Raw genomic sequence first — 21319 nt, 5'->3', positions numbered from 1 at the left:
TGGTGCTAAATGCCCACACATTGTACCCCAATCCTATGAGGTAGGTTCTGTTATCATCTTCATTTTATAGTAAGAAAATGGGCATGCAGAGGTTAAGTAATTTGCCCAAGCTCACATAAGAAATAAGTGGAAGAGCCGGGGCTCAAATAAAGGCAGTCTGGCTGTTAAGTACTATGGTCATAATCACACTGTATTCTACGTACTAGGTCAGGAAGAGAAAATAAATGAAACAAATCCTCTATTCAAAAAGTATGCATATGGTTCAGCTGGAAAAATTACAAGACCAATTACCATCTGGCTGGAACCTTTATTATTTCAGAAATAAGCATTCTATGTAATTTGAGGTGGTCAGAATAGTTACTTCTGGATTACTGTAATAAATACTTGTCAAAAATACCAATCATTTCAATAATCATACACACTTAGCTCATTCATTAAACTTCCAAAAATAACTCTTCTGTATCAAAACAGAAACGTCACAAGAGAGTCAGGCAATAGTCTATGCAGGAGAGAAGGAAAAGTCTGCTGGGGTAAATGCTAACGGAGCACTGTGCCTATTACAGTTTTGACTGACACAGTTCATGAAGACAGACTACCTATGTCCTCCATTTTTTTTAGTGCTTTGTCTGAGAGGAACCCAAGAAACCAAGTCTTGGGAGAAAAACTGCTTTCACAATCTTACATGTGAGCCACAAACAGGCTTTTCTGATAAAAGCTTCAAAGCCTGAAGAGATGAGATAGGCAACCATGTATTCTATTAAACATTTCAATAAATATGCAAAAAAATTCAGCAATTAGGAACACAGTGTATGTATATTTGAAAATGCAAGAGTTTTCATGCTTTGAATGTTTTATCCTGAGAAGAGTTTTAAGGATATTTTGTTCTATAAGGTTCAAAAGTAAAACTTAAACATATATAACACATACCAGGAATTCTCCATACAATCAACATTCTGGACTGTCCTAGCAGTGTCAAACAATGAGAAGCCAAACAAAATCACACGTATGTTGCAAAGGTAGCACTGAGAAAGAAAGGAACATCAGAAGAATGAATCACCTTTATCTTTGTCTTATGCTCAATGCTTTGGTAAGTTCAACAGATGAATGTAAAAACAGTGATGATCTATTTGTTTCCAAACCACCAGACCCCTCTTCCTGGCTTACCATCAATCATACAAGTGCTAAGTATCCAAAGAAAGACGGCAGGTGACCCTTCGCTTCTCTCTGGTCCCTTTACCAAACCTCTACATCACTAATGACATTACTTGTTAATATTTCTGCATTTCAAAATATATGCAGCAAAACAGATTTTGCTAATTTTCACTCAATCAAATAAATTTTAAAATAGAACAGTTAAATTCTCACAACACAAACTTAAGTTTTCATATTCATCGAAACATATAAGAATTACTCAAACATGAGAACTGGAAATGTGTGTGCTTATTTGGAAGAGAACAACTTAATTTATTCTGCAGAAGAAAAAGGAGACCTAAAGCATCACATCATCGGAACAGCTGAAACATGTTGACAAGTCTTATCTTCTAAACTTCAATGAAAGCTGCTTGTGCAAACTATTTAATGGATACCTGTCCCTATTAAACAAGCAAGATATCTGATGTATCAAAGAAGTCAGAAGCTGAGGCACTTCATTTCTTTCTGTTGCTTCCAGTTGCTAGAATACTGGCAACTCGCATAAATATATTTAAGGTATCCATGTAGATCCCCAGCATCCTAGAAAAGAAAATTATGGCCTGTTATAGATGATGTAATTCTAATAACGATAAAAACTATTTCTTAGTCTAGAAAAAAAAAAGCAATACTGATGATCTGTCTTAGGTATTTGAAATGGAAATTAAAAAAAGAAAAGATGCCAACTAAAGAAGCCCCAGACAATAGTCAAGATTTTTTCCTGGCAGATTAATCTTTGAAATGTTAAAGAACAATTAAAAAAAAAATCATTATTCTATCTTCTGACACACTCTTATGAGTATAGTATCTTGCAAAACAAAAACAAAAACAAAAACAAGAACCCTGGGTGATATTCCAGACAAAATCTGAGAAACACCTTCACAAAAATGTGTCAGACCCAAGTCTGGCATTTTTAAATATAATACAGCTCCTCGAGGCAACCCTCCCCAACAGTCAACCAAAGAAAACTGTTACAAAACTGTGTTAAAGCAGCATGTTTAAAAAACAATTATGATGAATTTTTGTTAAAGTTCAACAGACGAATGTAAAAGGAAAGGAAAAAAAAAAAACCACTTTAAAAAATGTGATAGACAACATGAAACTCAAGTTGTTTAAATAAAACAACCTACTTTGGTGGAGAGTCCATGAAAAGGGAAAAGCATTATTATGTAACAGTTGCAGCACCATAAAGTTAATCAACAAAAATAGGTAAATACTGACTTAACTGAATACCTAAATATTACACTTAGTTACCATCTAATCAAAAGTTCTGTGGATACACAGGTTACTAAAGAGATAAAACAGACCAAACAGCAACAGAAATAAAATAGTACAATTCGACAAACCCATTATTTTGAGTTGAATTCAAAAGACAGGTTGACATGCTAATCCCTGTACCTGTAAATGTGACCTTAGTTGGAAATAGGGTCTCTGCAAATGTTATCAAGATGTGAGTTAAGATGAGGTTAATAATGGAGTAGGGTGTGCCTCAATTCAAAATGACTACAGACAGAGACAGACACACAGGAAAAATGCTGTGAAGACAGAGGTAGAGATTGGGGTAATGTGTCTATGACAGAAGCCCAGGAACACCAAGGATTGCTGGCCAAAACCAGAACCTGGAGGAGAAGCATGGAACAGATTCTCTTAGAGCTCTTGGAAGGTATCAACCCTGATGACACCCTGATTTCAGACTTCTGGAGCCCAGAACTGCGAGAATATAAATTTCCATTGTTTTAACCATTCAGTTTGTAGTCTGTTACAGTAGCCCTAGGAAACTAATACAGCCATAAAATAAAATAGACCATAATAACACAAATGTCCTGTGTAACAAAGGAAAGACATTAAAGACTACTTACGAATTGATAGGATCATATTTTTGAACTCCATACGCTGGTATTATTTCTGCACGCTTGATTACTTTCTGTGTATCATACAGAAGAAACATGCTGAAAAGAACTAATCCACCATAAATTGCCACTGAGTACAAAGTGGCACCAGCCACAGTGGTAGGTGGAAGAAACATAGATCCTGGGAGGGAGGGGAAAAAAAAAAAAGGAATCTTCCATAACTGGATTTATGATTAATATTACTTAAAAAAAAAAAAAAGAACTTCTTTTGGTGTACTGCACAGATAAGAAAAGGACTATGTGCACTGTGTAATTTTATCCACATTCAAGTTGCAAACCCATTACACTCAATCCTGAAATGGGTCATTTGCTCACATTACAGGAAGGCTCTTGCATCAAGAGCAATTCTCATGTTCCCCAGACCAACTTTTCCATTTTAGATGTATTTGGTAAAACCAAAAATTGTGTTTACCACGATGCCAAATAAGAAAATACACTCTCATTAGTGTTTCCCTTTTAAACTTTTAAAAGTGACTCTTAATAAAGTCCCTCCATTAGGATAACTGAGTACATCAATGATTTTAGAATACCAAGAACCAAGTAAGTGTCAAAGCACAGCGACTTACCCAGTGAGGATACAAAGACGAGACCCAGGCCCACTCCCAGGGGTGCTCCCATGTTTAGAAACTTTTCACTGGGTGCGCACATGGCCACAGTGGAGAGGCCTCCCACAATGCCTGCTGTGTACCATGCAGCTCTGATGAGAAGAGGCCCCCCTAGTATCGTCAGTGGAGCCACCACTGCACCCATCACACCTGGAAAAAGAGCGAGTAGTTAAGTATTTACTAAATAACAACCAAAAAGAAAATGCCACTTCTGATAAATTGTATACCTGATTGTTAAAACAACAGGACTACAAAGTTTCTCTCCCTTATTTAGGTAGTACTACCCCTGAATTCCACAGCCCAAACTTGCAGCTATCAAAATTCAAAATCCCAACAGTAACACTATTCTTAAACTGTCTCAACTCAGAATACAAATACGGATCTAGATGTGAGCCTACTCATATTCTTTGCAACAACAATCACATACATACGAATTGAGATTAAAAGGCTTGAAGTGAGTAACTGAAGGTCAAACCTGCTGCCGCCAAGAGGGAACAAGGTAAAACGAGAGAATGTGCATAGGATGCTAATTCTAAAACGCAGGAACTTCAAGGACAGGCACTGCTGTTTCCTTCGGAATAGGGAATGTCATCTGAGCTAGTGAACAGTAATTTTAGTTGGCAGATATTTATGATCAAGTTCAGAAAAATTACAGTGAAAGATATCAGTAATTTAATCAGCAAACAGAACTCCTTAATTAAAAAAATAAATCTTAGATAAGGCATTATTTCAGTGGTGAGTAGAACAAGTTATCCTCTTACTAAATATTAAATGTCCATAGTTTAACTCATGGAATAAGCACAGCTATTGTCATACTATAATTTCAACACCAGTATGTCTCTTTTGTGAGAGTAACATTTCTAGATCAAGTAGGAAGATATCTCATGATAATGAACAATTAAAAATATCTTTTGCTGTCAGGACACTGGATTAAAAATTCCTCTAGGAATGTTTACATTTCTATTAGGATTCCCATCAGTTTTACAACTGATAGCAAAATTTTTAGCAAAAAAATATATTTTTTTGCAGAAGCCAAGAAAAAAACCTTTACTCTTCATCAGGCTCCCGACTTTACTTACCCTAGGCAACTCCCTGTCCTGAAATTTGGACTAAGCCACAGGTAGAGAATAAGAGTGTCCTCCTTCTTCCCTTCCCTATACTTGTGTGTCAGCTCATTGCTCCAGCTTCTCTTGACCCCATTAGCCACCAATGGCTGTGGTTAGGATGTAGAGCTCGTACCAGGGAGCAAGGATGAGTGAGATCTTGCCTCGTTCATGGCCCTTTCATAGCATCCCACCCCCCCATTGCCACCCCATGGAACGTGGTCCTCCCCTCCCCTGGACCTCTCCAGGGTCTAGCCTGGTGGTCCTGTTTTCCATGGCCTGTCCTGCCAGTGGTCCTCTCCTGTGTAGGCTTACCCTAACAAAGACAGTTTCCCAGGTGGCCTTGACAGCCATGGTACAATCCTCTGGTTTTTCCGTTCTTCATGGCTAGGTTTACTGGAGATTCTATCTCTGGAGCTTTTATCACTGGGGGTCTGGCCCTTGAATGGCTTAGTCTTCCAAAGATCCTGGCCACCATGGTCTGCCAAGGTCTCATCCCAGATGCCACAGTCCTCTGAGAGGTCCAATACTTATGGCCTAGCTCTTTGGCAATCAGGCTCTGTGTGTTCTGGCCTTCTGGGAGACTTATCCTCACAGAATGTGGGCACCCGAGTCCTGGCCTTTTCATAACAATAGCCCCTAAGTTTGAGGCCTTTGGCGGGGGGGGTCTGGTCCTCTAGGACATTCTCATCAGCCGCTGCAGGTCCCTCTAAAGGTCTGTGCCCCACTATGTGGCTCTTTGATGAGCCTGTTCTCTAAGGCCTAGTTCTGATGGTGTGGGCAGCTGTAGTCCAGCCTTCCTGTAGCTTTAGCAAAACTTTAAAGGAGATTGTCAAAGATTTTTCAATGATATTTTCTCATAAAAATTTTAAATGGTAATAGATGTCTGCTGCTTAAGGACATATCAATTACAAAACAAGGACATCTCAACATTATTATTGTCAAACTGGCATTCATCCAACTGGTATAGCCACTGTGGAAAAGTATGGAGGTTCCTTAAAAAAATTAAAACTACAACTACTATACGATTCAACAATCTCACTTCTGGGTTTATAACCAAAAGAACTGAAATCAGGATCTCATGGAGATGACTGTACTCCCATGTTCACTGCAACACTGCTCACAATCTCCAAGATACAAAAACCAAATTGTCCTTCAATGGATGAATAAAGATGATATGGTGTATATACAAAATGGAATAATATTCAGCTATAAAAAAGAATGAAACATTGCCATTTTTGACAACACGAATGGACCCTGAGGGCATTAAACTAAGTGAAGTATGAGAAAGACAAATACAGGATCTCAATTATACTAGGAATCTTTTTAAAGTCAAACTCAGAGAAACAGAGTAGAGTGGTGGTTACCAGGGGTAGAGGTATGGAGGAAACGAGGAGATACTGGTCCAAGGGTACAGATTTCCAGCTATAAGATGAACAAATGTGAAGACCCAAATGTACAGCATGGTGATTACAGCTAATCCTTTATCATATACTTGAATGTTGCTAACAGAATAGATTTTAAATGTTCTCACACCACAAAAAAGAAATGGTAAATATGGAATGGAAGTGTTAGCTAATGCTATGGTGGTAATCATTTTGCAATGTATGTATCTATCAAATCAACAAGTTATACATCTTAAAACTTATATGGTGTTATGTGTCAATTATATCCTCATAAAGCTGGGGGGGGAAACACAATTAGAATTGTCTTCCAGTGATCATTTCAGTAATTCCTGCACGGTATCACTTAGCCCTGATTAAGACCACAGCTGTGTCGAAACAGTGCTAAACATTTGGGTAAAAAAGGAAAATGGAATGCATTGGGATGTTAATACTGGTCAAAAGCCAACTCTGACGTCTCTTTAATACTGTCATCAAACCCCCTTCAGGTCTCAATCTCAAACATACCAGTGAAAGAAAGAGCAGACAGAAGGATGGACTTGAAGAAATAAGGGTGTCAGTTTTGACTGTGGCACCTGGCGGTCTGACCTCACATAGTCTCCACTTCCTCACCCGTGAAATGGAAATGTTAATGCTTGCTCGCACAGCTTCTTAAGATACGGGTGAAATGTAAAGCAAAAACTGGCATTCATGCTGTACAGGGAAGGGTTACCATAGCAGGCCTAAGGTCATCTTTACAAAGACTTGTTTGCAGGGCTGGTCCTTGGCTACTTAAGAACTTGGCACATGAAGTATTCTATAAATGGGAGGGTTAGACTTCTTGTGAAAACAACGTGAGTTATGCGGAAAGCTTGCTTTCCTTCTGGAAATCTGTATTTTGGTAGTTGCTAGGAAGGTGCTTACATGATCAGCCCTAAATAAAAACCCTCAGGCACCAAGTCCTTAATGGGCTTCCACCTCACTGCACTTCTCACTTGCTTGAGAAGTCCCCTCAAAGAAAGGAGGGAGCACTGAAAGCCTGTGGATGAATTGCTCCATACTCTGCCTATATTTTTTCCCCTTGCAGATGCTATCACGTGTCCTTTTATTCTAATAAACCTTAGCTCTGAGAACAACTATATGCTCAGTCTTAGGACTCCTAAAAAAACACTGAATGAATGAATGGGTGGTCTTGAGGCCCGCCTCCAACACATAAAATACTTTGACCCAAATAATTTATACACTAATAATAACAGATTAAACGGAGTTTTCTAAGCAACCCAGATAGCCTTTATTCTAAACTGAAACTACACAGCTATTTTAATTTAATTAAGTCACTAAGTATCTACTATTTATCAGAGATAAAAACACTGAACCTGTTTTCTCAAGGAACTCAGTGTCTAAAATGGGAAACAGGTGCAGAACTCCGTTCACTGGGCAAGATAACAACGCTTAACTCAGATGGTGAGGATTTGGTGTTTTAATGCAAAGATACATACTCGAAAAAAATAAGTTTTCTATATACTACGATGGTATGTAGTTGTTTTTAAGCTGAATAATCCTTAAATATTTATAGATGGCACTCACAGATACTACGTTTTACAGAGGTACACATTATATCTTGAAAAATTTTTTCTTAAAAAGGTTATTGGTACTAGAAGATAATGGACCACCTCCCTCAATCACAAGGATTTTATCCTGTAAAGCTCCATGGAGAATATCTACAGTTGAAAAACCTCAGACCTAACTGAACAGACTTGAAACCAAGGTTGTTAAGTCATGCTGTCTCATATTTACCAAAACAAAGACAGCACATGAAAAATATAAATGACATAGTTCACACCAGGAATTTGTCATACTGGATGCCAAATACCTAATTTCCATGTATTAACCCATGTTAGAAACACTTCACATTCCGTTTCAGGGAAATGCTTGTAAAATTTGTCTTGTTGTAACTGAATAAGCAAATAAAAAACAGAAACAGACCCGTAAAGACAGAGAACAAACTGATGTTGCCAGAGGGGAGGTGGCAGGGTGTGCAAAATGGGTGAAGGGGATGGCGGATACAGGCTTCCAGTTATGGAATAAGTCACAGGAGTAAAAGGGCACAGCATAGGGAACACAGTCAGTGATACTAGAATAGTGCTGTATGGTGACAGACGGTGGCTACACTTGTGGGGAGTATAGCAAAACGTATAGAGAAGTTAAATCACTATGTTGTATACCGGCAACTACTGTAACATTGTGTGTCAACTATACTCAAATAGAAAAAATTAGAAAAAATAAAATTTGTCTTGTTTTGTAGTAGAGAACATGTATCTAAGTACTTTTGTTTCTGGGTCTAGCTGGCTCTTTACTCAACCCACAGACAGAGACTATCCTGTGATACCTGAGATGGAAAACACTTTATCTAAAGTATTTGTCTCTCCACAATTAAGGGAGTTATCACAACATATACCTGTAAAAGGATATTAAAACTGTCCTACAATACTACAGGTGGACAGCCTTTGCCCCGTCCACGGTAACTTTGTGCTAAACCTATCTAATGACCCAGCTAATTGTATCAGACACAAATGCATTTCCAAAGATCTTTTTTTTACTGTGTTCTTTCTTCCAATGCTCCACTGCAAAATCCTCATCTCCTACTCTTTCACGTGTCTTACCTCCTCCTTTTCTTCTCCACTCTCATTTTTAAATTCTTCTAAATATACAGAATAAGAACAATTCTCAAGTAATGTGTATCAGGCTTGAAACCTCCCAGGAGTAGACAAAATATATAAAGGAAATCTACATATACTAGACTGTCAAAGGAGGCGAGATGTAATATTGCAGATGTCTATGGTCTTAGTGTCAGAATCATTAACTTTTCAGAGTAGAGGTCCCGCAATAAACCACCACCAATAAGTATAAAAAATTTGTGTTTTCTAAACACAAGGTTTTATTAAATTATGCACAAGTCATTTACAATTGTGAAGAGACACCACAAAAGATAGTAATGAAGGCTGTTAAGTAAACATTTTAAATTAGAACATACCAGAATGTAGTAACCAAGCAAGATGTTTTGGGCCTGGGCTCTGGTCATATGGTATTGACTGTACCATCATTCCAGCTCCAATCATGGCTGCAAAGGTTGCACCTATTGTCTGAAAGACAAATATTACTGATAAAAATCAATCCTTGTAAGTAGAAGCCCGTAAGTTCCAAGTTCAGCTAGTTCCTCAAAAAAATCTGTTTAAAAAGATTAAGGATAATGAACTGATCCTAGTAGGGGCAAGAGTGCCCCCTACTGTCACACAAAGTTTTGCAGACACCTCCAAGTGAGTTGAGCTCTCTGATACCACCATCTTTTAAAAAAATTTTATTTTTGCTAGACAAAGGTTTAACAAAACCTCTTTAAGAATCCCAAAATAGGGGTGCCTAGGTGGCTCAGTTGGTTAAGCGTTTGACTCTTGGTTTCGGCTCAGGTCATGATCTCAGGGTCATGAGACTGAGCCTGAGCTCAGGTCAGGCTCTGAGCTCAGCATGGAGTCCGCTTGGGATTCTCTCTCCTCCTCTGCCCCTGCCCCCCCCACCCCAATGCTCAAGCTCACATGCTCCATCACTCTCAAATAAATAAAATAAATAAATATTGGGGTGCCTGGTGGCTCAGTTGGTTAAGCGTCTGGCTTCGGCTCAGGTCATGATTTCAGGTCCTGGGATTGAGTACCATGTCTGGCTCCCTGCTCAGTGGGGAGAGCCTGCTTGTCCTCTGCCTCCTCCCCATGCTTGTTCTTTCTCTCTCAAATAAAATCTTTAAATAAATCTTAAAAAAAAATAAGAGTCCCAAAATAATTTTTATTTTTGTATAGCACAGAAAGCATTTTAAAAAATCATGATACACCAATGAGAATATAGCTATATATACATATAAAAATATATATATAATATAGAATATACTTTATATATATATAGTACACGGTCTTGAACTCCATCATATGCTAAATAAAAACCTGAAGAACAGAACCATATGGAAAATAGGAGAGTAAGATGCTACTTCTCTATCCTTAGTTTTCTGGCTGACTTGGTCCTCCATCCATTTTCTTTGCCTTAGACTGCCACTGTTTTAACACTTATTTCCTATGCGTGTAAGAAAGAAATGCATGTAATAGAAAATGATGATAAGGAATCTTTAGGAAACTTGAAGTAGAAACTGCAAACTTGCAACTCTTGGACAAAAGAGCAGATATTTTGCAGCCCAACTACTCAAAAATCAATTGAATGTGAAAGCTTTTTTAATGCCTTTGCTTAGATGTCACTAATTCCCTGTGTGACATACCAGGCCTGCCTAGCCCCTCTGCATTATCTGTCTGACCCACGACATGTGAATGTTCAACCTCTGACATAAAGTACAGATAAAGACGTTAACAGCTGTTTTTGCTGAATATGGGAGAGCCTTTGCTCATATTAATATAAATAAGCACAATGGTTTCTACCCTATCATTTTCTAAAGGAGAAATAATTACTAAAAACCACTCACACATTTCTTTATACTTCACACAAATGCACGGCATTTTCAGGAGATTTACCACAATTGTATTTTTTTCTTTTAAGGTCCTTCATGTTCACGACCCAGTTGCATTTTTTGCCTTTTACATTTCCATACTCTACACACTCAAGCCACACTAAAATGGTGGGGATGCAAACACGCCCCCATCTCATGCCTCTTTAATTCTGTTCATTTTGCCTAAGAACACATCTTTTCTATCTGGTTGACTTATTCAAGGATTACTTCTTCACCTGGAAAGTTTTTCTGGGAGGGACACTGAATGCCACGAGCAGTGTCAGAAGCTTCTTCTCTGTTCTAAAATCACTTGGTACCAACTTTGACATTGTTTGTATGTCTGCCACCCTCAAAAAGCTTCATCTTCATCTCTGTAGCACTTGCCCGGCTTTCCAAACTATTTTATTTAAGTAGCCCTAACAGCAGGTGAGAATGCTCACAGGAAGATGAGAATATGGCCCAAGCACAAACTTCTTTGAAGTTTTATTTCAGGGGCTACACTCTTTCGTGTACTTTAATTTTTCTCTTATAGCCATGGTGTTTCATTAAAAAGCATTGTTTTATATTATCTACCTGATTAAAACTTACATTCCTGGCGAGAACGCACCATGCTTAGTCTGTGCCCTCATGGACTTCTAGGCTAGGAGATCCATAACACGCACCTGAATAGTGTCCAAATGGCCATGCTATCCTAAATGGTTTTCCTCTGGAAAGCACAGTGGACATATTATGGCTTTGGAAGTTGGAAGGAAGCTAGAGCTGGTTACCGATGGGAAATCTGTATATTAACTCTCCCATCTCCCTTCCCTTCCCGTCTCGAACTCATAGCTCACGTTCTTACAATCCTTCATTTCAGATCATGCAAAGACACAGCTGGTATACTTGCTTCTTGTCTCTTCCATTTGAGTTCTTAGAACGCAAATACAAAAAATATTTTTGCTGTTTCAGTATCTGCAATGGCCTCTACTTAGGCACTTTCCTCAGTGTAGCTATCAAATATTCCCTAATTGTGTCTTCTTCACATGCTAGACCTCAAAAACTCGAACTTCACTCTTGACACTATTGTGAAGCCAGTTTTATCTCAGTCCTTTTTTTTTTTTTTTAAAGATTTTATTTGAGAGAGAGTGAGCAAGTGAGAGGGAGCGAGGGAATGAGCAGCAGACTCCCCACCGAGCAGGGAGCCTAATGCGGGGCTCAATCCCGATCATGTATGAAGCCAGTTTCGATGACTACCTCTTCTCCTTTCCTCAAGCTGTTCTGCAAACCTAGACTACCTTTGACCTCTCCTACAATAAAAAATGCTGGCCTCCAACAGTTCTGATGAAATAAGTGTCTCTTGCATGAAACTTCACTACTAGTCCAAGACAAAGAGAGTCTTTCAACTGATTTTACACTTTCTACTTCTTATTGCACATCCTTTACCACTTACTTAAGCTCATTTCTTCAACCAGATAGTAGAAAAATAGCTACCACTTTTGAAATCATTTTTTTGGTATCTAACAAAGTAACCAATGCTCAAGAAACACAGAATATAAAACCTTACACAGGGTCAAGAAAGTTCAAGTGTTAGCAACAAATATTTTCCATGGACTTCTAAGATGGTTTTGCATTTGTCACGTCACCCCCGCCCCCAGCTTTATTAAATAAACTGCTATACAACACAGCCTGTTTGATCTCTGCTGCTAGGTAAGTAGGATATTCCTCTAAGTTTGGTCAACCCCTTTGCCACTAAATACAAACTCAACAAAGAATAATTCCTGATTTACCTCAGAATGTAATTCCTAATTTGTCTCAGCTGCACTATTAATTCATAGATTTGAACTACTTGTTCAATATAGTAAGGGGTTCCCTTCCATTTAATACCTGTCCCCCAATATCTTGTCTAATCTTTTGATATTTAGTGAAAAAGGAAAGAACAAGCTGACTTACCACCCAAGAGCCTCTCATCATGAAGTTCATGAGAATAGGAGTTCTGCTCACCGCCAGGGCAGACAGAGCTGTTAAACCAATACTTCCTGCTAAGTACATATAGGTAGAATGAATTCTATCCTTCACATACTGAGGCCAAATTCTGTAAAAGACACAACATGGTTAATACCAACTTATTGCTCTAATATTATCTCATTTATTATAGAAATAATGATGCATACATTGGAGTTTATCATAAAATTAAATGATATAAAACATAAGCACTCAGAACATATACAAAGAAACACATTTTCTCCTTGCTTAAACACATATAATGTTAGTAACAGATTTTTTATTTAAGTCTGCACAGGTGTCAAGAGGTTTTATTTTTATTCAAGTATATTTCTACAGTTAGAAGATTAGATATGAAACATTTCAAAAGTGGCAAAAGAGAAGGATGAAAACAAAATTGGAACCTTGAAGATTGCTAATGTTTGGAAATTACTTACACAGCCTTTTCAATAGCTCCAATCTCATTAGACATTCCCAAGCCATAGTAGCACAATGCTCCAAGACCAACAGCAGCCCCTCCAGCAATAACCCATCTTCCCATCTGATCAACTAGAGAACACAAGAGGAAATGCACATTAATACAGTCATATCTTGACTAAATTAAAATGTTTATGGTAAGCCCCTTCTAATATTTGTATGAGGAAAATCAAACTATATACCACAGTCCTTTGTAACAACCATAATTAGAACATATGGGGATTAAGTGGCTTCAAAATTAGGGGACCAGTGAAAAAGGACACCGCTAAAACGTAAGTGTATTAATACAAAAAAGGTCAGATTTGATTAGAAATTTAAGGAGGCAGTATATCTGTAATGTGGGGATACTTCTTTATTATTTTATTCCTAAGAATCTGGGTTATGTTCTCATGATGCTCTTATGAAAAAAAAAAAAGTTGAAAAGAAATGTTAATAGTCATACCAGTGTATAAAGTGCCATTAATAAAGATGATGCTTGACGTAGACAAAGAAAAAAAGGAACCAAAAATGTAATCAGTGTATGCAGCAGAATCAAGGGAGAGGGTGCCCTAAAGTAAGAGCAAGAGAAAGAAACGACTTACCAAATCTTAATTGGATGAATCTTACTCCTTTTAGTTTGAATTTGCTCATGAAGAATATTACTATGCTATAGCTGTATGATTCATATAATTTATCTTTTAGGGCAAACTTACCAATCAGAAAGAAATGCCCAGAGAGATAACAGATTACAGCTCTTTCCCATTATAATATATTGACACTGTAAGGTCCTTAAACAGCAATAGTGTTCTATGAATAGATTTGGGTAGATTAACAATCTAGTTAAATTTGCAAAGCTGAAATCCAGACGAACTTCATTAAGGTATTGTTTCCAGGGAGGCAATATATGAACAACCAATTAAGAGGACTCTTCTTGAACAGCTAGGCTTTTATTAATCCCCGTTTTAGTGATTTTCTCTTGACTTAAAACATACATAAATATTGTATGCTTGAGTAAAGATTTTATGCAACTTCAACTGGACTTCCTTAACAGATTATACCTTTTATATCATGGCATATTAACTATTAATCCTTTTTTTTTTTAAATGGTAAAAGTAGGGGCACCTGGGTGGCTCAGTTATTAAGCATCTGCCTTCGGCTCAGGGCATGATCCCAGAGTCCTGGGATCGAGCCCCACATCAGGCTCCTCTGCTGGGAGCCTGCTTCTTCCTCTCCCACTCCCCCTGCCTGTGTTCCCTCTCTCGCTGGCTCTCTTTCTGTCAAATAAATAAATATAATCTTAAAAAAAAATGGTAAAAGTAAAATTTTCTCTGGAAGAAATATGATTGGCAACCAATGAACCCAATGTGAATTATCAATCTTTTCTGGGTCATGAGATCCTGAAGAATGACTGCCTTTCTTCGCAGAAAATGCTCACATACATAAGTTTGCACATATTTTAATTTTTTTTCGTTTGCACTAATATTTTTAGAAGGCTGTTCATGGACTTCTTAAAACATATTCACATACTCCAGTTCAAAAACTAAAGATTGCTGCCTACTTTTAAATATTTTTTCCACTGATGGTTCCATTGCTGCCTCCTTAAGTTCTTGGCCAATTTTCCCACGCCGGATCCCAACTCTTGTCTTGGTGGCATATTCCTGACATACACGAAACAAAGACATACAATACATACAGGAAAACAGAATGCTATTAATAAAATACAATTAAATCTCATTACTCTAGAAAATTCTATATAACTTGGTACTTTCTATGTATGTAGTTTCACTATAAAGGTCTGTCAGCCAATCTAAAAAATTAAATGTAGACCCTACCTGTGGTTATCTTTGAAGTGACTCACTTAGATTCTTAGTTTACAACTTAACTTCTTAAAATTTCAGAATAATTATTTCATAAACTACAGATTTATATCCCTAGAATCATATTTTAAACACTAACTTTTAAAAAACATGCATTCAGTATTAGCTACATTTTTTTTCATTTGGGAAATAGGCTCAAGAAAGTTACCTTTCTTAAAATAAAGTCAAAGGGAGGGATGACTACTACCTTTTCTTTTTTAAGCTCTTTTTCAACAGCAGAACAGTTAATTCAAGAGGAAAACAGCTGTCTCTTTTAGCTTGTATATATTTCCTTCTCTACCTCACATTTCAAAATTTATACTTCTGATTTGAATGATGGAGAAATCTATTATAAAAGAAAATGGGTGTCTCTGTAACCTGATGGATTCTACCACTCTCTAACCAAGAGCTGAAATGACATTTTTAGTAACTTATTAATAAGCTATTGACCAAATATTAATATTCTTGGGTTCTTAAGCTTTTGACTACAGGCGCCACAATTTCTTTCTTGTACCATATAGCTCTCAATCGCACACAAATCACTATAAATTCTCTGAATGAAACTCCAAAAGCTCTAAGTAAAGAGGAAGTTATAGGAGCTCTTTCTGTCTTTCATACATGATAAGAAGGAACAGAATGACACAAAACTAATGGGGAGAAAAGAGTTGATTTGGGACATTATCAGAGCTAACTGTTTCAGTAAATCACTAAAGGCAGAACAGGGAGCTTCATACAGTCAAAAAACAAAAAAAACAAAACAAAACAAAAAGTCCCGGTGCACAAAAGAGAAGGATACAATATAAGATATCAGATTATCTTTACCCGGCTGGGTGTTAACAGCCATTGATTCTTCGTGATGGAATTCTTCACAATAGGGGAGGCCTTGGTGAAAGCTGGTTGGAAAACCCTGGAAGGGAGTGTCCGGAGACACACAAGTCTTGCGGCCAGCATGGTGGTGCACCAGGTTTACCAAGCAGATCTGAAATGCTAGTTCAAGACACAGACAAAAAATAACCCATTAACCAACTGAGGGGTTAACACAGAAAAGATCCAGAGACACAGAAGACACAGAAGAGCCCATCAATCATACTTTAATAGAAAAACGTAGTGCACTTTTTAAATGTTAATGATGAATCGTTGGCTTACTCCTTGTTATTTCAAGAAATCCACCCCAAAGAACCCAATATGGGATGACCGCCAAAAGAGAATTAAATCCCAGTTTGAATATTGTGTATGACTCCGTAAAAGTTGTGTGTCTAGTACAAAGTAGATGTTAATATCTTAAAACAATTGCAGCGTGTGATGGCTTTTATAAATGTGGTTTTAAGATTTATACCAGCAATCAACAGGAAAATTTAAAACAAGACCTGTGTAACTTTTGAGCAGAAGAAAATGTCATCCAAGGAAGAGATGAATAACTCTTCAAGGTCATGCTGCACTGTAAGGTTTCACATCCACAGTAATCAAACATACATTTCTGCTAAACATGCCAAATATTACTTCCCTTCAAAATGTGATGAAAGTACTCAAGGTACAGAAACCACCTGGGATTCATCTTAAAATGTAGATGCTGGGCCTTAACTCTGGTCCTAATGTGAATCATTAGGACCCCGGAACGTTTTACCTAGCACCCCCAAAGCTAAGAATCCTTGCTAAATACCTAACTCAGTGTACTTTCAGCTCTGCCACTGAATTTATAACGAGTGTACAACACTGAGAAGATACCGAGACATTCTACTACTTTCACGCCATTACATCATCTCAGCCTGTGTGGTTTATCTCCCCCAGTACTCAATACATCGACTGGGAATGAGGCCTCGCTGGGTGGTCTCCATGTCGCCTAACAGAACCAAGTGGAAATCTTGTTTCTGCCACATGCCAGAAGGGGGCCTCGCAAGAGTCTGCCCTCTGAGACTGAGGTATTTTAGCTATAAAATGGATAAAGTATGACGCACCCCGTACGCCACAGCAAGCATTGCTGCGCTCAAGCGCCTCGTCCCCCGAGAAATTTCATCCAGCTCTCCAGACTCAGTTGAGAACTCGGCAGCAAGCCTCTAGTCTCCCAAAGTCAACGCACAACCCTACAACACCCCCGCTCCAGCAGCCCCTTATCTGAAAGGGCGGCGGCTGTGCGGCCCAGCCGCTGAGTGATTCAGCACCTCTGCCCGAGGGAGAAGAGGGCAGCGAGGGCGAGCCCCTGCCGCCTGCCCAAGCCCCACCACCGCCAAGCTGGGTCACCACTGGGCTGTGACGCAGCCAGCAGCGCCTCCGCCATCAGACCTCCTCGGATGCACCCAACGGACCCGCGAAGCCGGCCGTCAGGACAGTGGATCTCCGGTGCCAGCAGGCCCGGAATAGCCATACCTCAGTCCCCGGTCACCTCAACCGCAGTTACCCTTCCGGGCCGGCGAAACGCAAAAGCGCACACCTCCCTGGACCTCCGCCCGCTCCTTTCTGTCTCCGCGCACGCAATTTCCCCTACGCACTGAGTGACGCAACATCCGGAGAATCGCCAAACACTAGGGTCACCCAATCATGAGCAGATCTCTGACGGAAGGGCTGGCACGGTAGGAAGGAGGGGTTCCGGGCTAGAGGGGCGGGGCCAGTAGCGAAGTGTCGGGAGCGTCATAGTCAGCGTCCATTTTGGGTATGGGCAGCGAAGGCACTATAGCCATGTTATCTATGGGTAGCAGAGCTAGTCTTCGTTTTTGTGTCAACAGTTTCACCGGCGGCAGTTACAAAAATCACGTAAAAATTGAAAAAGAATATTAAATGTGTGAGAAGTAAAAATTATCCCGTATCTCCTTTCTTTTCCTCATGTTGCTTTTTTCCCCCTTCTCAAGAATGTTTTGCGAGATGAATAGTGTGCCAAACGTGGTAGTTTCAGAGTGGAGCCAATTGGTTCTTGGGTCTGACACCTAAGGTTGGCTCATGAAATCCAGGAAAGGGTCTAAATCACACAAGGTTACCGGCCAGATTTTAGCAGATTCTTTCCCCCATTGCTCTGACCTCTCCAAGACACATTTTCAGGCTTCAGTGTGTAGATGTATAACAGGCATGATACAACGGCCTCTGTCTCTTACCTTGTCCTGAGGACTGTGAAGATGTTTTCATTATACACAATTTGTAAAATGAAAAGCCATTTCTCGGCTACATGATGGAGGTTTTGTTTGTTTTTCTTTCGCTATCTTTTATCCATTACACAAATATTTGCTGAGTCTCACTTTGTACCAAGCACTGAACTTGGGATGTATACAAATGAATAAAACAACCAATACTGTTGTTTGGACAAAACAAAGTCTTTGCCCTTACGGTGTTGTTGACTTTCTGGTAGAGACAAAAAATAGACAAAATGTTTGGTGGTGATAAGTACTATGGAAAAATTAGAACTGCAGAAAGCCTTAGAGGGCTGCTATTTTAGATAAGATGATTAACAACATGTAAAATTCATGAGCCTTAGCTCCTCAGCTATTGTTAATTGTGATTTATGATAATCCCCTAACCATGTAAATCTTGACAAACATAAAGGTTTACATTTTATGTGGGTAATTAAACAGTTTGGCAGCATACAATTTTTATTTCTTTACTTTGAAAATGGCAGGAAAACACTGTAGAGAAATCTGTCACTTAAGATAGCGAACAGGTCAAGCGAGATCAATTTAATCTTTAGATCTTCACCCAATTTGATTAGCTAGCAAATGGATTCTTTGTTAAGTACCTTCGTGGAGGTTTTTTTTCTCCCTACAGCTTCTGTTATCAGCAAAGAGAAGGGATTCACAACACAGTACCTGAAAAAACAATATGCCTTGTTAAGTGATTTGTAAGTTTTTTTTTTTAAAGATTTTATTTATTTATTTGAGAGAGAGAAAGAGAGAGCACGCACAAGCAGGGGGAGGGCAGAGGGAGAGGGAGAAGCAGCCGGGACACTGACCTGCTTGATCCCAGGACCAAGGATCAGGACTTCAGCGGAAGGCAGACGCTTAACCAACCGAGCCACCCAGGCTATTTATAAGATTTGTATTAGTTAAAACTTACTCACTTTATAAAGGAAAATAAATTTCTGATTGCATATTTTCTTTTCTCAAGTATGGGGTTTGTATTGTTTCCACAGATGTCAAATATTTTGAAAAAGGAGAGTTACCGGGTCACATCATTGGGAAGATATACTCAGTGTGGGGTGGGGAGAGATTTCTGTGACTGGAAACTAATTAGGAATTTATTGCAATTGTTCAAGCAAAAGGTGTTGAAGGCTGGAATTAAGAGAGTAGAGGGACAGAGAGGAGGCTATGACAGATATAGGACTAAGGAGGAATTTACAGGATTTAATGACTGATTGAATATAGCTGATAAGGATGAGGGAGGCACCTAGGATAATCCATGCGTTCTGAATTGAGTGAAATTGGGTGGATAATTACACCATTAATTTAGAGATAGGATACAGAAAGAGATACAGATGTGGGGAAAGTAGGTATGTAAAAGTCAGTATTGAGACAGGGAAACTGAAGGACTCTGTGAAAATCTGTTTTTGCTTCTTTTCCTGCTTCTCTTCTTGCTAGGACCTGCACCCCCACCCCACTTTACACATGCCCCCTGTCCTTCTTGCTAGGACCTGCACCCCCACCCACACTTTACACTCCTTGTAAGGCACAAGGAGTTAATGATTTCTTTAGAATAGATAACATCTAAGGAAGGACAAGGTGAGAATAGGTGGGCAAAGCTTTCATATATGGATATTCCAGACCACCAGCACTAGACATCTAGATGTCAAGGCCCCCTGGCTCCAAGGAATAACACCTGGGCCCTCATCTTTGTTTTAAACAGTTCCTGGACGCCTGAGGGGACACATATACCAGGCCACTCTTCTTAGTGAAAACCCCCTGACCCTGAGCAAAGGCAAGACTCATGGTCCTTTCTTTTCTGAGTCTCCCAGACACTCCCTCTGTATCTGCTTTCTCTATATCTTCCATAAGCTCTACTCCCACTTCCTGCTGGCTTGTATTTGATTTCCAACCTCCGGGAAGCCAAGGACCCTCTTGGCTAGTCCTGCAAGACCCCCTCTAGATCCCTGGACGCTGCCTGCCAGCATCAGTATGAAGTGTTAAATTGTAAGTTCTCTGCTTCTGAGGCCTTGGAGCATAGGGCAAAAATCAGAAAAAGACATGAATCACGAATCCTAATGCTGTATATCCACCATTATTTTTATTGAAGCCTGCTGACTGGTTCCTTATCCTCCACCTGCTGGCTAAGTGGAAAGTGCTGGGTTATAGATGAGAAAAACCAGAAGCAAGGACTGAAGAACAAATATATATATATTTTTTTAGTTAAAATAAGTGCTCCCACCCTGCCCCACTAAACTTTTGCATCAGGAGGTATGGGGTGGGTGAAAGAGAGTTGAAAGGGGAGTTTGTGAAGGTTTTACCACTGCCCTCCCCAGTGTGCTCACTGTGTCTCCCAACGAAGGGAAGGGAAGGTGCTTCTCCCTGAAAGGCTGATAATGTCTGTGAATGTGGCGGGGGGGGGGGGGGGGCTGCTTTTCATATGGCATTTGTTAAGTGGCAGAAAACAAAGCAGGTGGGGAGGAGTCAAAATCTTCCCCTCCTTGTTTTCTCAGATTTAAAATTTGCCATGTCTGATTCCTAGAATCCCTGAGATCTGGATAAACCCAAGAATGTAGCTGTGAGCGTGGGCTATCTTGTTTGCACCCTTTAAGACATTGCTCAGTAGTAAGGCAGTCTCTTTCCAGAAATATGCTCACATGGGCACCAACACACCATGGTGTGTGCTACGCAACAGAGCCAGCATCTCTCTGTCTAAGAGACCAAACTGTACCAACCTCAACTGAAGAAAAATGAAGCCATAGCTAAGAAGGAACTGCTTCCTCTGGGTTCTGCTGTAAGCATTACCTGGGAGCTGGTACATTGACCAGAAAGAAAGTAGAGCGGAGGAATAGAAAGCAGTCCACACCTGTTTCCTCTTGTTTAATGTAAAGTTTCTCAGCGGTAAGGGGCCCAGGAGAGGAGAAAAGGCTTTGAACTAGAAGGCGACTGATAGTGAGATGTCCTAAATCTGACTGATAAATTGTCAGACTGGCCTGAGTTTACCAGAATGGAATAGATAAGCTAGGTGCTTTAGGCTGACTGTGGGCTCCAAAACAACATTGATTCCAGATTAATGAAAAATGTAGTTCATTTTCGTATTCATTTTACTGGCAATTTTTCAATGTATTCCCCTCAGAGATGCAACCAAATGCAATAGGTAGATCAAAAGAGCAAGTTCATTAATGGGATAGTATCTGTTAA

General features: G+C 39.3%; 1 protein-coding gene across 1 annotated transcript; it reads right to left on the bottom strand.

Annotated features, from left to right (window-relative positions):
• Positions 1-287: 287 nt before the first annotated feature.
• GHITM (growth hormone inducible transmembrane protein) lies at positions 288-17539 on the bottom strand. Its single transcript, XM_002915374.4, has 9 exons — positions 17385-17539; positions 15843-16007; positions 14723-14822; positions 13146-13257; positions 12658-12799; positions 9223-9331; positions 3665-3853; positions 3048-3219; positions 288-1731 (listed from the first exon to the last, which is right to left on the bottom strand). The coding sequence occupies exons 2-9, from the start codon at positions 15969-15971 to the stop codon at positions 1647-1649; spliced, it is 1038 nt and encodes a 345-aa protein (XP_002915420.1). The 5' UTR covers positions 15972-16007; positions 17385-17539; the 3' UTR covers positions 288-1646.
• Between the last annotated feature and the right edge of the window lie 3780 nt (positions 17540-21319).

The sequence above is a fragment of the Ailuropoda melanoleuca genome, chromosome 6 (assembly GCF_002007445.2).
Source record: "Ailuropoda melanoleuca isolate Jingjing chromosome 6, ASM200744v2, whole genome shotgun sequence".
NCBI lineage: Eukaryota > Metazoa > Chordata > Mammalia > Carnivora > Ursidae > Ailuropoda > Ailuropoda melanoleuca.
Note: the sequence above shows the minus strand (reverse complement) of the source record. Positions and strands in the feature narration are given on the sequence as shown.

What these genes read in the sequence shown, in the direction of transcription:
- GHITM (XM_002915374.4), bottom strand. Translation starts at nt 15,971, where the DNA reads ATGCTGGCCGCAAGACTTGTGTGTCTCCGGACACTCCCTTCCAGGGTT. An exon ending in GGAGCTATTGAAAAGGCTGT is followed by an intron (nt 12,800 to 13,145) that starts GTAAGTAATTTC and finishes TGTCTTTTACAG; the next exon opens with AATTTGGCCTCAGTATGTGA. An exon ending in CGTCTTTGTATCCTCACTGG is followed by an intron (nt 3,220 to 3,664) that starts GTAAGTCGCTGT and finishes CCTCCCTCCCAG; the next exon opens with GATCTATGTTTCTTCCACCT.